The sequence below is a fragment of the Cinclus cinclus genome, chromosome 13 (genome assembly GCF_963662255.1).
Source record: "Cinclus cinclus chromosome 13, bCinCin1.1, whole genome shotgun sequence".
NCBI classification, from domain to species: domain Eukaryota; kingdom Metazoa; phylum Chordata; class Aves; order Passeriformes; family Cinclidae; genus Cinclus; species Cinclus cinclus.
Genome location: NC_085058.1, coordinates 8635805 through 8655863, shown reverse-complemented (window position 1 = coordinate 8655863; position 20059 = coordinate 8635805). Strand labels below are relative to the sequence as shown.

At 41.1% G+C, this 20059-nt stretch overlaps 1 protein-coding gene across 1 annotated transcript in view; it reads right to left on the bottom strand.

The window, feature by feature from the left end:
- Nucleotides 1–920: 920 nt before the first annotated feature.
- The window catches only part of RFX7 (regulatory factor X7), a 49519-nt gene continuing 30380 nt past the window's right edge, over nucleotides 921–20059 (bottom strand). Inside the window, exons 5-9 of the mRNA XM_062501247.1 lie at nucleotides 14449–14565; nucleotides 12584–12668; nucleotides 11718–11925; nucleotides 9153–9448; nucleotides 921–8276 (exon numbers count right to left, since the gene is read on the bottom strand). Coding sequence (XP_062357231.1) covers nucleotides 4965–8276; nucleotides 9153–9448; nucleotides 11718–11925; nucleotides 12584–12668; nucleotides 14449–14565 — 4018 coding nt within the window. The 3' untranslated portion in view covers nucleotides 921–4964. The remainder of the gene's footprint in view (nucleotides 8277–9152; nucleotides 9449–11717; nucleotides 11926–12583; nucleotides 12669–14448; nucleotides 14566–20059) is intronic.

Below are 20059 nucleotides of genomic sequence, written 5' to 3'. Positions count from 1 at the left end.
TATTACTTCAGATGAACTATCGATTTCTAAAGTATCTTTCTATTATCTCCTACATTATATTCCATCACTTACCTTAGGAGTTTTTAATTTGCATTTTTTCTGACTGTGGAACATAGTGTGTCTATCAATTGTTCATTGAGAACTCTTTGTAAAACAAATTTAGAATTCAGTGAGATATATTAATAGTATTTCCTCCCATGACATGTTAAATTTAATCTATTTCTGATTCTCTTTCATTTATGTTATGTCTCCCTGGTAATTCTTTTTCTTCATTGATGAGCCTAAATGATTTTGTGCCACCATCAAATCTTGTGACCTGCCAGCTCATCTCAGCACCTCTATAGTCTGGGCTGTAGTCTGTCAACCAGTGCTATCTCTTTGGCATGAAAACCTGAATCTTTATCATCCCTCCTTTTTTTGTAGCCCGTTCCTGCTCTGCAGCAATGCCTTTCCATCCTGTTCACACAGAGTGTGCTGGGTACACTGATGGGTTTACATGCAATTTTACAACCCAAATACTTGAATCCATAGATCAAAGCACATGTTTTCCCCTTTATGCCAGCAAGCCAAGCCACACTAACACCATCTTGTAAGAGTGCCTTACGAATATGGGAAAGCAAAACCAGGCAAGCACCAACACAGCGGATGGCAACACCAGCAATGGGGTGTCCTATGTCACAACAGCAAGAGCTACCACCCGGGCATGAAACCCACACTTGGACTAAGACTGACCAAGGCACCCCAGTGAGGAAGATTCACCCTCACACTCAGCTTTACCAGGCTCTGCAATTGCAGCACGGTTCAACTGAGCAGCTGTCATCAATCACTGCACAAATGACAAAGTTCTGTATTTTAGGCCAGCCCTAAAGCACATTTTCCATATAAAGAAAAACCTCCAGAAATAATTTTAATATAAAATGTTTTTATTGTTTTTGAAAACATTTAAAAAACAATTTTTGAGCACTTTCAATAAAAAAAATAACTGAAATGCTACTGCAATATTCAACTACTGTAGTTTCAGCAGTACAACAGACAACAAAACACTGGGGAAGAGGGGAGAAACTGGATTTCCTGCACTAAATGAAAATGTGGAACAGGGATTTTTCTTTCCTTACGGTGCAGTAAATAAAGCACAGTATAGTACAAGACTATTATATGATCCTCGGATGCACTGCACAAGAAACACTTTCCTTCTTTTCAGTTCGGAAGTCAGTGCTTATTGCAATTATTTGCAAATTATTTACTTCATGAATTCTTATCATGATAAAATGATGCAAAAATGTCTTTCAACACCAGAACAATAAAAAATAATCCAAGAAAGGAACATATTCAACAATAACTAAGCTGAATTAGTTAACATAAAAAAGTAAATAACTTGTGAATAACTATGCTCACCTGGTTAACACTGAACCAGCTTCAATACAGCAAAAGAATAAAAAAAATAAAAGTGGTTACAGGAATATATCTAGTACTGTACAAGATTAAGTCATTAACACTCATGCACATTTTGTGATCATGTATTAACATGGTGAAGCAAACTAAACTTAATTTTTCCTGCTGCAATATTCTCATGTAAGAGAATCAAAAATAGAAATATCTCATTGAGATCAATGCACATTGCTACATAAGACAATTTCACCTGTCACTTTCAATGACATTTTGCCTTTTAATAATGAAACACATTAAAAAGGGTTTTTTTTCATTTTGCCTTTTTTCTTTTAAATCTGTGGGCCGTATTTGTTGCATTTATCCTAAGGAATGTGCCTGCCACAGGTTCAACAGAATTTTAGTGCAATATATGAACCCAGAAAGTTTGCTGGACTAACCAAGCAATCAAATTTAAAGTGTTTGCTGCAGTACTGTACACAGGGTACAAATTCACTAGTTTGTATACTTTAGCAAAAACTGCTATCAAAATAATTTCTTATGTTAGTAGGAAGCCAATAATGTAAACAAGGGGTCAGAACTGTCTCAAATTCATAGTTTTGGAGTATCTGACAAAGACAGGCTTCCATTTGTTAGGATCACAGAATTTTCCTTTGGGTATTGCATACTTTGGTGTGCAGTAGTGCTCTGTCTCAATGTATCATAAAGAACTAACTAGCACTAAGTACAGGGACCTAACATTAATCATAACACCAACACACAAACATCTCTAAAATGATACATACCAATGTACAAAGCTGTGCCTGTGCCTTGGATTTTACTTGAAACAATTCTTATCGAATTTAATACTTTTAAAATTAAACATATATTTGCTTTAAACCCACTGATTATAGAATATTTCTGCTAAATAAGTCACATGTTAGGCCCAATGTAATGCTTGCATTTAAAGACAATTTTAAACGCACTTTTAAAAACCTTTGGTGATGGCTGCATAATTTAAAATGCATCAACTTTAAATCTACTCTTGCTTCTGTGAGAAATCTTCTTAAAACCCCTAGCAGTTAGGCTAAGCCTTCCTTGTCCCAGGCTCCCTCAGAGGCAGTGTCCGTGCCCCGAGGTGAGGTGAGTGAGCCGAGCCGAGCCGAGCCGAGCCGAGCCCAGCCCAGCCCAGCCCATGGAGCACGGGCTGCTGCAGAGCCCGGGCAGCGCCTCCCTCCGGCACTCAGTCACAGTCACGCAACAGCTGACTTGGAAGGGACCCTCCCCGCTCCATCCAAACAGCTTTCACCTATTCACAGGAGTGCTGGCACTTCACACAGGGTCAGAAAAAAGAAACAAAAAGGTGCTGAGTGTCTCTCAGACCCATCCTCCCACCAACGTGAGGGGATGTTCAGCACATCTCTGTCAAAAGGCCACGGGCAAGTACAGGATTCAAGCCCTGCCTTCAGCAACTTTAGTCTACAAAGAAAAATGGTTCAAGACTTACTGACAGACACCTGGCAGGACAACAAGCAGGTTACTAAGCAGCTTTCAGTTTCCTCCCCATTGCCTTGGAAGAGTCACTTGGTCTTAAAGCAAATCACATTATCACAACATCCTTGTGCTTTAAGGAGGGATCATAACTCTCCAGGTTTGTTCCTGATGAAGTGGCAAAACTTCTGATGCAAGCACAGTGAAATCAGGCCCCCATAAGGTGCTATAGCTTGGCACAACTGTTTGTCCCTGCAGAAGAAGCCATAAACTGGTGATGAACTGGGGCAAGAGAAGCTATGATATACCAGCACCTCCAGTGTCAATGCAGCAGCACAAGCTGAATCAGCACTGCCAAAAAAAATTGACCAGTACTGGGATCTCGAGTCATTTTCAAAAACTGAAGAAACAGAAGACCACCAAGACACTTAAAGAAAAACACTAATCACATGAAAAATCTGAGCATCTTCCCCTTAAGAGAAATCTAGGGGGGGTTTACTGAATCTCCCCCTTCATAAACTTCATGACCATTCATCAAAGAAATGCAAAAAGAAGAAAATGTTTCCTTCTCTATTTTCTGCTTTGTGTCAGGTCACAGGAAAAGTAATCCATTTTATACTAGACTTTAGGGATAGTACTGTAGCATGCTCAGTGCACCGCTTCTTTTGTAAAAACCGGCCTCTGCAAGTCCTCTTTCTAGCACCAAGGCCACAGCTGGGTAAATACCTCTTGTCTTTTGACCATTATAGATCCATGTATGCCATGCTGATAAAATAAAAGGTCTTTTTGGTTTGACTGAACCAGCGGGACAGAGGTCTAATTCTCATTTTCCAGAGGGGCAGTATTTTTTGTCTTTAAAAACTTTTTTTTTAAAATTAGATTAATCAACCCTGTCAAATCACTTTCGAAAATGGAATTCAGGCTTCTAAAACAGTAAGTACTTCTAAAAGAAGTTTTACAAAAGAAAGATCACATGTCTTACTGTGTATCTGTAAAGTGCCTGGCAGTATTATGGCTCTATATGAAATATTTTTAGATTAACCACATTTTCTAATATTTTAATAATCTTTTGTTTGAGAGAAAGAGAACGAGCAAGAAAGACAGAAAGGCTCAACCTACTGAAATAGAGAGAAAATAACATCTTCCTACGCCCTCCACTAGGTTAGGAAAGAGCAAACTTTTAAAGGAAACCTTTAGAAAACAGTATTTTAATGAGCTCCAGCAGCAACCTACTAGAAAAAAAAAAAAAGGAAAAAAGAAGGGAAAATACTATGTTCCTTCTCTAGTATTGATAAACAGTACTTATCACTTTAAAATAGGGGGTTACGCCTAGATTAAATCTCAGTGCTCAAAAGCTTTTTGCATTAATTTTACCTAATATAAAAACATTGACATGAGAACTAAAATATCAAGTATGTCATGAATATTAATGGATAAAATAACTACATAGATTTATTTCCCTTAAATAAAAGAATTTAGTGCATCTTTTTCCTTGATCATTCCTGTTAGCTTTTCCCATCTCTGTGTTTTACTGGAGATGCCAATGGCACCAGTGCTACAGAGATTTCCCAAAGTTCACCATTGAGCAGTGCTCCAGACAGCTACACAATGATCAGGCATCTGCATGTCACCTGGTCCACCTGTACCCACTCCCCACCAGCTTACCTACCTGCAGCACCCTGCATTTCAACCCTGGATGACAAAGTAAAGATCACCTACTAAGAAGTAACAACCAATACAAAGTAAGGAAAGCTTACTAACGAGCTTGAATTAAAACCCTCCCAAAGCATCAACCATAGCTGTTATTACTGGCTGCCATTAACCACTTACTTCTTTATTTACTAAAACAAGAAATGTTGAATGGGAAAAACTCCAAAATTCAAATTTCAGTACTGGCTCTTTGATAGCCCATCACCTTCAGAGATTTGTTTTAAATTGGTAAGACTGCCTTTTCCTTACTGAAGAATGAGCAACAGGTACAGCAAACTTTTTTAAAAATGCCACAATACATAGCAAGTGTTTCTGCTGCGGGAGGCACTTCCATTAAGACAAATACAATACGTCTGTCTTTTAGATACAGTGTGCTACATACATATTATAAAACAAGATTAACCCAACATTTCAACAGCAGGATGATCCTTACTCTCCATCCACTCAAAACCCGATGCAGTCATTGAGTTAATGGATTCATTGCAGATTTGTTGAAACAAGGGGTCATTTTTTAATTCCTCCAGTGTAGCATCATCGTCTTGTCCCTGCTGACGACCTGGATCAAACAGTAGATTTGTGTCTAAAGTGTTCAGATCGTTAATGCTGCCTGAGAGCTCGGAAGACAACCTGATGTCGCTGGGAAAGACAGATGCAACGTTATTGAGATCTGATGCCACCTGATTCACCAGCTGCTGGTTTGTTGGCAGACTGTCCTCCCCTAAAAGGTCTTTTACAGTGCTGCTAAAATCTAATTGCTGCTCTCCGATGTCTGATTGTGCTTGGTTATCTCCAGAAGAAAAACTGATCTGATCGGTGCTGCTATTTTTTGTGAGGTAATTTGGTGTTTGGAATTCATAAACTGAAGTGCTGGAATTGATCATACTTTGTGGGTTGGCACTAGGAAAAGCGGTGGACGTCTCCAAAATCTGAGTGAGATTCATCCTGGCTGTGTAATTTGAGGGCATGTTGTTCATTCCTAAACCTCTCACTGCATCATCGCTATCAGAATCAAGTTTGTTTAACAACACATTGGTTATTTTTTTAGTGTTTGTTTGTTTCTGAAGAGACGGGAAGGCCGTCTGCATCATCACAGTCAATGGGACTGACTGGCTTCTCTGTGCTATGTTATTGGCACTGGTGTCTGCATGGGCATTAGGAAATACATTGTGAACTTCGGGAGTCACTGGACTTCCAAAAGGTGTCAGATTAGAGCGTGGTATGTTTGACACAGGGTAAACAGTGCTTCCACTGAGATTACGCTGGCGATGGACAGCAGGGCTCACACTCCGGCATCTCAGACTGTTGTTGAGAGATGAACCAGTTCCTTTGTTGTCCAAAGGAGCAGGAACAGCAAAGCCCTCCTGCTTGGTAGTGCTACTGACAGGGGCTGTCTGGTGCTGCACAGGAGAAACAGGAGTCACGCGGCCAAAGTGAGCGTCGTGGTGGCGCGGCTGAGACTGGTATGACTGGCCGGGAACTGCAAAAGCGTGAGGTTTCCTGAAGCGATCTTCCACCAGCTCCTGGTAGCTTGTAAGGATGCCATGGTTTGCAACTGAGGAATTACTAACCCCACTGTAGCCATTATTCATCCACTCGAGCTTAGTTTTGTCAGGATGGGTAGCCATAGGCCGCTGCATTGGCTTCACAGGGCTACTCGATATGATGCTGGCATCATGGTAAGCCATACTGGAGCTGATGGGAGTAAATGCAAATGGGTTTCGGCACTCCACAGGACTTGGAGGGACACTGCTGCTGCAGTTGGAATGGGGTGTGCCAATGGGCGTGTGCCGGCTGCTTCCTAGGGCACTGTCGACAGGAGTCGTCTGAGCCAGCCTTGAACAAGGGCTCTCTCGAGACATGTTCTGAGATCCAGCAATCATTTCGGAGGTGGGTGTTGGAGTCGGGGTGGGGGTGGGAGTCGGGGTGGGGGTGGGAGTGGGAGTGTGAATTGGAGTGCTGTTGTTATGGATCGAATGGTAAAAGTGCATGCTGCTTGGATGAGATGACACGGGAGCTCCTTGAGCTGCAGCCTGACTCTGAAGTGGCATCCCTAGACAACCGCCGTAAGGATGGGAATTATTCATGGACATTTGCTCCTCCATGAGCACCAGCTCCTCCACAATGCTGTCCTGGGTAAGGTCATCATCAAATGAAAAGAAGTTTTCATTTGACTGAGGGACTGTATGCTCAAACTCTTTCAGCTCAGACTGCAGAGGTAACTGATTTGAAGACTGTGCTTGTATTTGATCCAAGGAGTCCTGGATCTGGCTCTGTAACTGCTGGCTGTACACATCCTGCTGTATACCTTCGCAGTGCACCGGCTCCCACGTGGATTCCTGTAAGTCACCAGAGCCTGAGTGCCCAGGAATACTCATAACACTGATATCTTGCTGTTGTTCACAATTCACAGATGCAAAGTCAGAGGTTTTCGTGATATGGTGCCACGTATTTGGGTTAAAGCTGCCATCAGATTTTGAATCATTTTCTATGATAAACAAATTTCCTTCCAATTTTACCTTTAGATCTGGAGATGATGCTGATGCAAGCTGCTGTTCTAAAGCAGGATCACAGGTATTTAAATTGGTGCTCAAAGAAAGGTCTGTTGCTAAGTTTACAGCAGCTGTAGAAGGTACAGGTACCATCACAGGTACCTTGCTGGGAACTTGAGCAAGTGTTGCTGTATTGTCACTGCTCGCTAATGATCCAACCTTCAGAGCCTTCTTAACATTGTTAGCTTTTTGACCCTCCACAGCATTACCAGTTTCAAACTGCTCCACTAGTGGCTTCTTTACAGGAGGTAACTGGGAATCCTGAAGTGTGGAAGGTTGTCGCTTTCTTGGACTTTTAGTGCATGTTTTGTCTTTAATCATAGACTCACCAGTAGGAGGTGAATTGATGCTGGTGCTGGACAAGTTTTGACTGGCAACTGTGATCTTAAGAGTGCTTTGATTATTGCCTGCTGAAGAAACTGGTGCGATTTCATCAGACTGTGTCTTATATTTGGTCCCTGCTTCTTCAGCTTCCTGATCACAGCCCTTACCTGGTTTTAGCTCCATGACATCATCTGTTGAAACCTTCAAGGCTGCAACCTCAAAATTAATTAGCTGTGCAGGAGGCAGGTCAGGGGCTGCCTTTATGGATTTAGACATGTCAGAGCTCTCTTGGCCCTGTGCAGAGTTCTCATCCAGCAATGCTTCTGGTTCCGTTTTGATCTTGACTGCAGGCGTAGCGACAGCAGCGCTAGGCTTGGATCCTGGAGACTGAAGTGAAACAACAGACCCATTTTTGATCTGTGGACCAGTCCTCCCTTCTTCCACTGCTCCTGCACTAGTGCTAACTGAAGGTGTCTGTTTGACGGGCACACTACTGCTGCTTGGGGCAAGAGATATTGCTGTCATTTTTACCACATTTAAGGAATTCACATGTGGAGCTGGCACAACAGTCTTGATTGGGCTACTGGTAAATAGCACCGTGGTGGGAGAGCGGATGGTGAGAGCACTGGTGTTTGCTGGCTTGGGTAAGATCTGTGGGTAGCGATGCCGGGCAGAGCGGTCACCGACGGGGCTTGCGGGAACGTTCTGGGGAGTCTTTGGCGGCTGCTTGACTGATTGCATGTGCTGAGTGACCACCTGAACATTGAGTGGCAGGACCTTGCCCTCAGACGATCCCATAGGACTTGGAGATGTCACCAACTGCCTGGTCCTTGGCACCTGTAAAAAGAGAAAAAGAAAAGGTGTGGCAATGAAGCAAGAAGTCCCCCAAAGCCCATTACACATGACCTCAGCCCTAAGCATTTTAAAGGTGAAAGACAACATAGCTCAATACACCAAAGCAAATGTCAGTTTGAAACAAAATAAGCTCCTCTACTTGTCCAAGACAATTGCCATTTCTCTGCCCAAGGATTGGTAGAAGATATATGACTTCTATTTTTAAGGCATGAGGCACTGGTGTACACACTAGTTTGCTCTTCTGCTAATGAAAGGGTCATTCTCATACAATCCTTCACCACCTGGGACAAAAAACCAGACATACAAAGGTTAAAGAGGAGAGGATGTGTTCAAAATAGTGCTCATTGTTAAGGTTTCAAAAGTGAGTTAAGTACAAACTCACTATCAGGCAGAAAAACTGGCTTACCTATTGAAATGAACAGCACAGCAAACATCTTGAAATCAAATAACCTTCTGTACTCCCTAGCCCAATTTTATATGGCTGAAAGACAAAAGTGTTCTGTACCACATACATTCATTCAAAATAAAATTGTACCTGTCACGAAATGCACTCAGTCAATGAAAGGCAATTTAGATTCCATATCAGGGCCTCAGTAGCCCTAACTTGGTGTCAGCTCTCTCATCTGGTTAAATCTCATGTCAAGGCTCACTTTAATGATTTCAAAGATTAACTTGGCCTATGTTACATGATCAGAATTCTGCTGCCTCTGTATCAACCCTGTAACTAATGTAGTATAACACAGCCCAGACAGAAAAGCATCAAGGTACCCAAGCCTTTGAATGGAAACTAATCCCGTGACACCACTGCTTAGTTACTGGCAATGCAGAATTATCTGCAGAATTACTGGAGAGCATTACCGGTATGGGGCTGGGGACAGCAGCCACAACAATGCCAATAGGTGGAGAGGACAGAATGGCAGGACTTCCATTAGATATACTGGTCACACCATTGGTTGCAGTGCCTTCTGTTTTCTTTACTGGAGACTCTCCTGGCAAAGGAGACTGCAGTTTCTGTTCTTGCTGCTTCTTCTGGATCTTACGCTGCAGCTGCTGCTTAGCATCAACAGGAGATGGCAGAGTTTTCACTTGTGGTTGAAAAGAATTACTTTCAGCAGTAGGTATAAAAGCTGAGGGCTGGGGGATCCCTTTTATTCCTGAAAACAAAAGAAGGAGAATGAATAACAACCAAACATATTCTGTCTACTGCGATATGACTTCTGTATCTAACAGAATACATGGCAGGCATCTCCAAAACCTTTCTGGGAACACCTCCTCCATGAGGTGCTCTCATCCACTTAACGCTTGAATCTATTCAGTTTCAGTTTATTTCCACATTTGTGGAAAAATCTCTATCTGTTAGACAAGCTGGGCATTAGCTACTGAAACACTCCTTAAGAGCCTCTTGTTTCTAGTGATGTCAAATGGCAACTTGTGTGTCAGCACAATCCCAGCCCGCTGCACGTCGCTGAACCGGCAGCAGAGGGCGGCGGGCACGTTTCAGATGAGCCTTTAAAATCCAGCACCTGCCGCTGCTTTGTGTTGTTACCTGTTCTAAGGCAGCTTTAAATGAAAAATGCTTCCAGAAAGCTGTGGGTCTGTGTCACAGAGGTGCAGTTCTGAGCAGATGATATTATCTAATGGCCAAGGCATTAAATACAGTGCAGTATCATCCAGTATCAGAATGGGTCAAAACCTCTGTGTGATCAGGGATAGTGGGGGAAAAATGGCAAAAAGAGAAGTGTTCAGGAAAAAAAAAATAATAAGAAAAAAAAAGTTGAAAAAACAATGGAAATTAGAATGTGAGAACATTTTTTTCTGGAGAAATTACTTTGCTAATCACAAAGCAAGCAACTGCTGCTTTCAGGGAGAAAACAGACAGTGCCCTCAGCGCAGCTAGTACTAATTTCCCTTACAAAACCACATTACATTTATGATCTTCTGTTTATTAATAGTCAAGAGGATTAGCATGCTCCATAGAGACCAAATAACCTTGCTGAACTACCCCTTCAGAAATGCTTTAACATTGTTTCATTTACACTTTGAGGCTACACAGTTTCAAAATAATTCCTAATTATCTATTAATCAACACAATTTTACTAGTTTACTGGTTTTACTGATACCAATTTTACAATACTAAACCAAGGTATTTGGTTTTGATGCCCAGCATGTGCTTAGGAAATGTGATCTGGGAGCCCACTCTCTCAGCAGCAGTCTGCATGCACCAGGAGAGGTTAAATGTCACAACTGTCTCCATTTTCACAATTTCTTCTTCACAGAGAAGTGAAATGCCCAAATATATTGCAATTACTGGCACACAATTCTTCTATATGGGCAAATAATACTGATAAGAAAAAAAATCCTCAAACTTTTCTTTGAGAGTAAAAGTTGTTTTTTCTCAGTAATGCACAGAGATACTGTAGTTCCCTGCAAGAGGAATGGAAATACTTTTGTTTGTCATGCTAGGAAGAACCTCTTCTAAAATGACTATGCAAGTCATAGAGGCCTGCACTGGAAGTAAGTGCCCTTTTCCTTGAAGGAAAACCATCTTGTCTTGAAGGAAGCGAGGGGGAGAAGCTATGTGAGTTGAAGGACTGAGTGTCCCTAGCACTGAGTGTCCCTTATAGCAGAAACAATGCAGCCAAGCATTAGGTCACAATGGAGCATACAAGTAGCAAAACCCACCACTCTCACCTGTCAGGTCCAAGTTGGCATGAAGGAAAGAGAGCTGGAAGGAAAATTAACATGATCCAGAAAGGGATCACCTGAACACCACTTTCCATTTGAAACTGTCTTTCTCAAGAGGCTGGCCTTGATCTGAAGACATTTTGCTCGATAGGCCTAGTCAGAGCTTCTCACAGGTAAGTCTGGGGGCATGTTGTGCACCTGCATTTGCCTTTTCATCTTTCATTTTTGTAATTTACTTTATCCATGGTCACCAAAACATGCTTTGAATGATTAAGTGACTGATTTCAAGCATGCAGAAGGAAAAAAACCACACACAAAAAAATCTGCTCTTGGCAGAAAATTGTTTCCAAATTAGGGCAAGTTAGCAGATAGAAACACAGCTACACCAGCAGTCTATCTACAAACCAGCACTGAGGCAGCAGCAAACTCCTGTTCTAGACAAGTATCTAAGTTCAGCACAAGTACTCATGCTCTGATGTGCTTTAAAAGACCTGGGTCCTCATCAGAGCAATGATCACCATCTGAACCCGACACCAGTAGCTGATTTTCAGATTTTTACACAGACTACCAGCAAGAACAGTGATTTGCAGCAACGTGAATAAAATCACACAAATGAATGCTCAGTGCTCAGAGTCAGCGTTCAAGTTGGCCCTGAACAGAAGCGCTTCCTCAAACCAAGCTGTTACTACTCTCAGTAGTAAGATCCCCCCATTTCAACATTCAGCATTATCTCATTACCTGCTGGTGCCCCTGCCATTACTGTTAAAGCTGCCATTGACTTGGTACCAATATAGTGACTTTTGACAAGGAAACGAGCCAATTCCAAGACTGTATCAAAAGGCTGGCTCAGCACTTTCTGGGCCCATTCACAAACAAGCCGGCAGGCTGCAGAGACGACTTCCTCATCAGCACTTTGCAGCTGCCCTGATGGCTCTGCTCCATCCAACTAAACCAAACAAACAAAGGAGGAAGGGTTACTTGAATTAATAAGGGTCATTAAGGCATGAAAACAAAAATAAAAGCAAATTATCAGAATCACATCAAAAGTTGGGAGTAGTATGTTCACAGGTTTTCATGAAGTTATGAGATCACAATGTTGGCATCTTTCAAAATTAAATGTCTTAAGGATAATCTATGGGTTGTTTCCAAAGGCATTATATGGAATTAACATTTCTGGAAGAAAATCACAGACAGAGTCCTAATATTTGGAGTATCAACAATTGACTTCCCCTGTATCCAGAGTCTTGTCAACTCAGCAGTCACTATTACCCAGGAACTGCTTCTTTCACTGGGGTATCTCTTCCCTAGCACTGACTCAAAAAATACAGTAGAAGTGAAACAGAATCAGAGTTCAAAACATGCATACAGTAGATAGGAGCAGTGTGGAAGTCTTCTTCACCTCCTAAATTATTTTAAGAGTATTGCAATTCATAGTGAACTTTACATAAAAAAAAATTAAACAATGATTCAAAGTATTAGAATTGTAAAGAAAAATCTTAAAAGCTGCACAGATCTTCACTTTGTTTTGAAAGTTCTGACAGAAAAACAGCGCAATAAATGTTAACATGCGGAAATATATATAAATAGGCAAATATATATCATACCCCATCTCCAGTTTTATGAAAGTCAAGGTTGGGCAGTGTTGGCATATGCACAAAAGCCTTCTTCCTCAGTCCACTGTAGCAATATGTGAACAACAATTAAGGTCTACATTGTCTGCTTGTTAGCTGGGGGATAGAAGAGCAGTAATTCCTCTGATAACCCTCATAAGCCTCAAAACAAACTCAATAAAGAACTAAGTATTCCTGTCATTAGCATGATATCACAGCCAGACAGATCAAAAGTCCACCAATGGCTGCATTCTTGGCCAGGACATTGGGTTTCTCAATCTATGCAGAGTTGCTGGGTATGACGAATTTCATTTGATGACTTAGAGCAAGCACTACACCATGCCAGGCAGCTTCAATTAGCTACTTAGTATTCAAATCATTAACATAAATTTTTACTAAATTCTCTTTCTAAAACAAGATGGGAGAATAAATAAAAAAAATAAAAAAAGTTAATCACTATTAAAAAATGCATTCTCCAATTTAGGTTCTCCTTTTTTTCCTTCTCCTGAAGGATTTCTTCAAACTGAAGCTTCCCAGGACAAGATAAAGTCCCTGACGAGTGCATTTCTTCCTAAGATTTCACACCATTTAAGAGAAATCCTCTCCTTATTAATGATAATTTTTCTGTAAAAATATAAAGACACAGACCTTTTCTTACACTGACCTCAAACTGGTACATAAAAATATGCTTCCCTTATTACTCGTACTCACTTGTTTATAGGTCTAAAAATCAAATCAGCTTTTTTTTTTTTTCCTCTCCACAACATTAGTCAGGGAGGTCACACACAATGTCTTCATGAAACACAAATCCTTTCCAGGATCACTAATTTTTCACATTCTGTAAATATGTCTGTATTCTTTCATAGGCCGTGGAGTTTGCAAGTGTTTGCATTAACTTGGATGGAGCATAATCACAGCAAAAGAAATCGAAGGAGCCTGGGAATGATGGAAGGTGTGAGACAAGGTCACATTTCGATCATTCTGAATTAGAAACACTGGAAATAGAACTTAAAAGAGATCCCCTGGGTCAAACTACAACTACATTGTATGATTTCTTCCTCAACACTTCTCTAGCTCCATCCAAACACAAGTACTAAGCTTCAGATTTCACTGCTAGATAATCTAACACTGCATTTTATGAAACAGTTTAACTGACACATAACTTCTCCTTTTACTACAACATAGAAGGTTTTGTTCCTCAATGGAAGACAAGCAATTCTGGGCTGCCTGCTAGCATTTAATTCTCTAAGTGCACACTTCAAGTGAGACCTGGCAAAGACCAGTATCACAGCACATCCATATCATTACTGTTACTTCTTTTGAGTGTTTTTAATTAGTGCCTACAAGTGCCTCAGTGCTTTTTAGCCTTTTCATGCTCTCCCTTCCCTGCTTACTGCAGGAGCTTTGCCTACCCAGCACATAAGGATGCAACGAGAGCCAGCCCTGGGGAATGCAGCAGGCAGGACATCACCATGGCTTCTAAGGGTTGTCATGGGAAGGTGTAATCCTCAGCTCAGAAAAGAAAATATTCTGACTGATGAAAAAGCTGGTTTGAAAATCACTAACAGTTTTGGTTCCTTTATTCCAGTATCTCTCTTTGCACTAAATTATACAACTTCTTTGATGCCTTGCTGCTGTGACAACTAAGTGTCAGAACCTAAATTAAATTACTTGTTTCTAAAGTTACATCTTGCAACCTAACACTACTGCAACTAATAATTTTTAGAGAAGGTTGGAAAAGTGTCGGCATTTTTTATTCCACATTACTTCTACATTTAGCCAGTAGTTAAGCCACAATGACAGATGTTGTCCAGGTAATTGCAGAAGAAGTTACTGAGAAGCGTTCTAGCAAAGGATATTTTGATTTGCCTCTTGTGCCTAGACGACGGGCCTTCATATTTGGAAAGACATTTTTCATGATCTTTCCAAAGTCAGCAGCACTTAATGGGTGGTAGCCAAGATTGTCACAATAGCTCCTGCAACAAAGAGAAAGACAGGTGAATGGAACTGTAGTTAATTCAAGAGGCCAGCCTACATGCTAGACTCCAAAGGTTTTCTAAAGAAAACACTTATTCCCGTCCATATTTAGAACTACATTTAACATTAATGAAGATATCCACAACGAATTGAATGCATTAAAAATGTATAAACTGAGCTATTAATATCATAGTTTTTGCCTTGTTCTCTACTGAGTTCAAAGACAAGTCATGTGGAGACATAACAAGCAGTGGCACTATCTAGAGCACAGTTAAGATTTACTCTGCAACTCAGTTTGAAGCCTATGCTTCAATTCGTGTATTCCAGGACATAATAAAGCAGAGTCCCTGTTCTAGCCAGAAGCACAGCTTGAGTGTGGTAAGTCCTGCAGGAATATTTGAAAAGCAGTAGGTAAGAGATATGTCAGTGTCCAGAGAAAGATTTTGAATATACAATATCTATTTAACAGACCTTATCAGAACTAAACTTGAAAGATGCCTTCCCAGGGAACCAGCTTTGTAGGTGTAACATAAGCACATACCCAGTCCTCCAACCACTGTGGCTCTACTGAACTATGAGCTGCTTAACTACAGACAACCCTATTCAACAGTTCTAAATCAACAGAGATCCCAACTGCTGCTGCAAGTGAAGATCATCATACATACAACTCAGTATACAACCTGATGATACAGGGGAATAAAGAAACAAAATGTAATTATTTTGCTATCTTCACTTGCTCTAGTAAAATGGGCACTGTTACCTGTCTTCAGTTCTCAAAAACAGCAAAAGGAATTCTGTTTCGGCATATGAGACATTTAAAAACGCGTTATTGAGACAGAGAACAAGAATTGTTGATTTTGCTGCACAAGGGGAATGTTCTGGAAAATTGGAAATACAAAGCAAAGGAGAAAAACCAGGACCTGTTCTGGAAGTGCTGAAGGCTGCATGAAGACAGCAACTCCTTGTGCTGTTGCACAGACATTTATGTGGCTTAAAATGTACCAGTATAAAACCTTCTCAGTGAGATTCCAACAGCCACAGCATCAGCACAAGATAGCAACAACCTCCTTGACACCCCACAGTTGCCTGCTACTCTAACCAGGTACATACAAACAAACCCCTGGAAACTCAGGCAGATGCAAAGAAAAAGCAGCAGTCTGAAACAGATGCTTCACCCCCAGCATTACCTAGTATCAATCTGTATCCAAGCTAGAAAGCTGTATGGATTCCTTCAGATACTTCCACTGCCTTTACTTTCGCAGTAAAAGGATTAGTTACTACAGAGCAAGTATGTGCTGCTTTTACCCTGGCTCTGTGTTGGTATCCTCCACTTGGAAAGCACCACCACGGACCTAAGGATTTTGATGTTGACAAACAGCAACATTTACACTCTTTGGTTCTGACACTCCCCTGCAGAGCCTCCCCCAGTGTCCAGGGCCGCTCTGTCCAAACCAGAAGACATTGCCTATGACTGGTACACAGTCAGGCATCAGTCTAGTTTCTGTGTGGAACTTCAAGAAGTTTTATATCCAATTTATATACCAACACATTTCATTTCAATGTATGTCACCCACAGAAGCTGGTTTATATCCCTTTGAAGATATATCCCTTCGAAGTTATTACAAAGGAATTCCTTCCTGCCTCACTGTATACCCTCATAGGAATCAGACATTGCTCCATGTGTAATAAATAGATCTCTGTGTGCTTTCTGTGCTCTGTGTCCCTTGCATCTGGCCACACCTCTATGGATTCAAACTTTAGCCTGAAAATTCCTGAGTGGAGGGTCTTCGTCGCTTACTGATGCTGATTACAAGACTTTAAGTCTCTGTCGTTCAAAGGAGGACTCCCCTAATTTCTCTGCCACAGTTAGCAGTATCTTTGATTGAAACTCAACAATGTCAGCAAAATAAAGGTAAAAAAACCCAAAAAACAAGCTAGCAAAACACCAGGATTAGGGACCTAATCTATTAACTTCAAAGTTAAAGTTGTTTCCTCCTTATGAGACAATAAATGCAAAGGGAATAAAGTCATCCATTCCTCAAGTCTAGCACATTTGGTTTAAGACAACCACTTGCTAGCAGCAAAAACATACAGTCTAAATGGTCCCTTCATATCCACAGTGGCAGCTCCTGCAAGCTTGTGATTTCTGATTATCACAGAATTTCAGTTTTCAGAAAGATCATCTTGCACAGCCCCTCCCCTCCTGGCTTGGCCTAGAACCCTCCATGTCCATCTGTGGTCTCTCATTGACTTGACAGGACATACCAGGAGTCTCTCCCCTGAAGCTCTTCTCTCTGCTACTTGCACTCTTGGCACATCGCTGAGCCCAGGAGCTGTTTTGCTCTTTGAAGGGTGGGTGGGAAACAGACAGGGGGAGGGAAGGTCTAAGCAGAGACAGGAATGACAACGGACACGCGGTTGCTTTGTTCCTTTGTACAGAGCTCCCCTACATGATAAGCAGAAAAAGCCTTTTTTTTGTTGGTTTTTTTTTTTTCTTTTTTGTTAGATCTTTGAATTGAATGTACTCCAGACATAAAACTGGCAGATGCACCTCAATTAAAACACACACACCAAAAAAAAAAAAAAAAAATTAACCAAAAAGCTGGGCTATGCAGCTCAACTTACACAGCTTCCTGGGCAGAAAAAAAGCATGAATATCAAATTATAAAGAACCTACTGAATGAAACAAAACAGAGTTCTTGGTTTATCCAATCCCCCAAAACAAATGGTCTCCAAAAATGGGTTAGAGTCATGAACCTCAGAAACACATAGGCTCTCATTAAGTTGACAAACAATGCTGGCACATAAATGAGTCCTTATAATCAGGTAGGATGGGAACCAGATGTCTGAAAACCACTAGAGAAATGAAACTGCAGGTCAGACTCCCAAGAGCAGCAGGAGAGGTGAGAAACAACTGCTTTAAATGGAGTTTGATTGGCTTTCAAAGGAATTATATGGGTAGTATCTTATGACTTGGGACTAGCCTTTGTAATACAATAGGTGCCATCCTATTCCTATCAGTGAATTTTATATAACAACCCTGGATAAGCACTACCCAACATGGATTAGTATGTACCTTGTGTCCTTTATGTATTTGACAGACATGCTATACCTATACCTACTGTCCTCTTCTGAGTTAGCTTCTGAATATTCTTCTAACTTGTTGGTTAATGTTCTCAACACTTAGTGTGTATAATCTATGCATCAGGTGGCACCAAGCGGCCTAGCAGCCAGTAAAGCAAGGATTAGTGATATACAGACTAAAGGAAAGAGATACTGGATGATTCAAAGACCTCCTAATCCATATTAAATGTATCAAGTGAATCTTCAGGACACCAAACTTAAATATGAATGACTTTTGTGCCTTGCGTCACAGAAGTAGAAGATAAGAGGACTCAAGTGTTTACTGAAGGCTAAACAAATAATTTTGTGGGCAAATAAGGATTTTGCCTTCATAACTACTGCAGGACTGCATATAGATTTGAAATCCTATTTCTCTAAACTCAGCTAAATCTACACATGGATGTGTGCAGAAAGATGTTTCGTAATAGCGACAAGATATCCAAGTAAAACTGGCTTACAAAAAAACATGGGAAGGACCTAATGGGAAGCAGCATCCATTCACTGCAGCTGGGTAACATACTGGGCACCTTCTCTTGAGCTCCCATACTGTCCAGTCTGTATTCCCATGTAACTCCCAGCTGAAGAACTATGAGCATCCAACAGAAACGCAGCTTCTTACAGTATTCTGTCAGTACAAGTAGCATCACAGCACCAACAAGAGGTGAACCAGCTCTCATCTACCTCCTTTGTAGAATTCAGCTGCAAGCCCTTTGCCTTCCCAAGGGCTACTGCCTTATATTGTGATGCATTTTTAACTTGTTTTATCCCTTTCAAAAGAAAGATGAATCCACTCTTTAATTCAGTTAGATACATGCATTCACACTTAAATTGAAGAGTAAAAAAACAGAAAGAAGAGTCACTGTATTTAATAAACCCAGCAAGAAGGGGTTACTGAAATGTGGAAGAGCTGGAAATACTATCAGCACTTGACAATGGTGAACTTGTGTGGAGTGCAAGCTTCTGTCTTTCCCTCTTCATAGACAAAAATATGGAAGGTGATGCAGAAGGCTGGTAATTTTGCTAGATTTATTTTGACCAAAATTTACAGCAAGAATGAAGATGCTAGTATGATGCAGCACTCTTTTGAAGCCTTGCACTTTTTAATTTACACATGCAGAGTGCATAAGCTTGCTTATGTGAGCACATGCAAGATCCATCTCTGCACATAGAAGAGAGAAATGGCAACTGGTTAATAGAAAGGACTTTTAAGGAGGTCATAGCACCCTCAGGTAAACAAAAAGGACTGATCAAAACTAACTTACATATTTATATGCTTGTCCCCCACGTCCCACTCCAAGACTACTTCTCCTTTGGTGTGCAAGAATAGCTCATGAAAATATTCAAAGAAACTGAATGTTTTAAAAACAGAACAGAAGCTTTCAAAGGAGAACAGATTCCAAACATTTTATATTTTCCTGAATACTTTTGCTTACCACCCTTATTTTGTTAGGGAAAAAGAATACAATACACAAATACTTGATGCAGCTACATACAAAGCCATCCAAATTTCACACTCCACAATCTGTAGATGATGATATTTCCGGGCATCTGCAACTTGGCACAGCGTGGAAGCCAAGCAGATTTGTTGCTGAAGCAGGCCATAAATTATTTAATAAGAAATATATTTAAGAATAAGGCTCCCATGTCTCTCCCGCACAGCAGCTGCCGCTGTTGCTGTGTCTGCGCAGCGGCTGCTGCTCGGGGATTGGCCACCCTGGCACGTCTGTGCCATTGGCTGCACTGCCAGGCTGCGTCAGGCTGCGGCCGAGCAGGAGCCACAGATAGGTGTGTGCATCTTTATTAACCCCGGGCAAGCCAATGCCATCATGCTTCAGCTCAATCAGACTAAAACACTTCAGCACAGAGAGTTAATTAAAAGGAGGTATTTGCAGAAGGCAGCCCTGCAATAACAATTACTACGGGGTGAATCCTGTAGGCACTTAGGAGGTGAAGGGATTCAGCTTCCTGCAAATGACTGTAATCATTCAGATTATGGAAATACTCATACTAGATCATAAATCTGTTATTCATCTTCAGGCAACTGGGCTACGGATGATTATTTCTTTCCCCCTCCCCCATGGGGTATGTTCTGTAAATGAATTCAAATCCAACTTTCATCAGACAGCTCCCTCTCCCTCACTTCTAATCGCTTTCTCATTACACGGTAGCTTTGAGACTTGACAACACAGACTCACGGTGGCCTTGGTTACTGGTTTCATACATATTCAGATATATTGTGCCTCTGTAGCAATCAGGTTTGCTGCAGGAAGGGCCGATATTTATGCATTTTTCTAGAAAGAAAGGTACGACAGGCAAGATGGTATGTGCAAAACAGCTGCATCTATGGGGAACAATTCAACCCCTCACCCT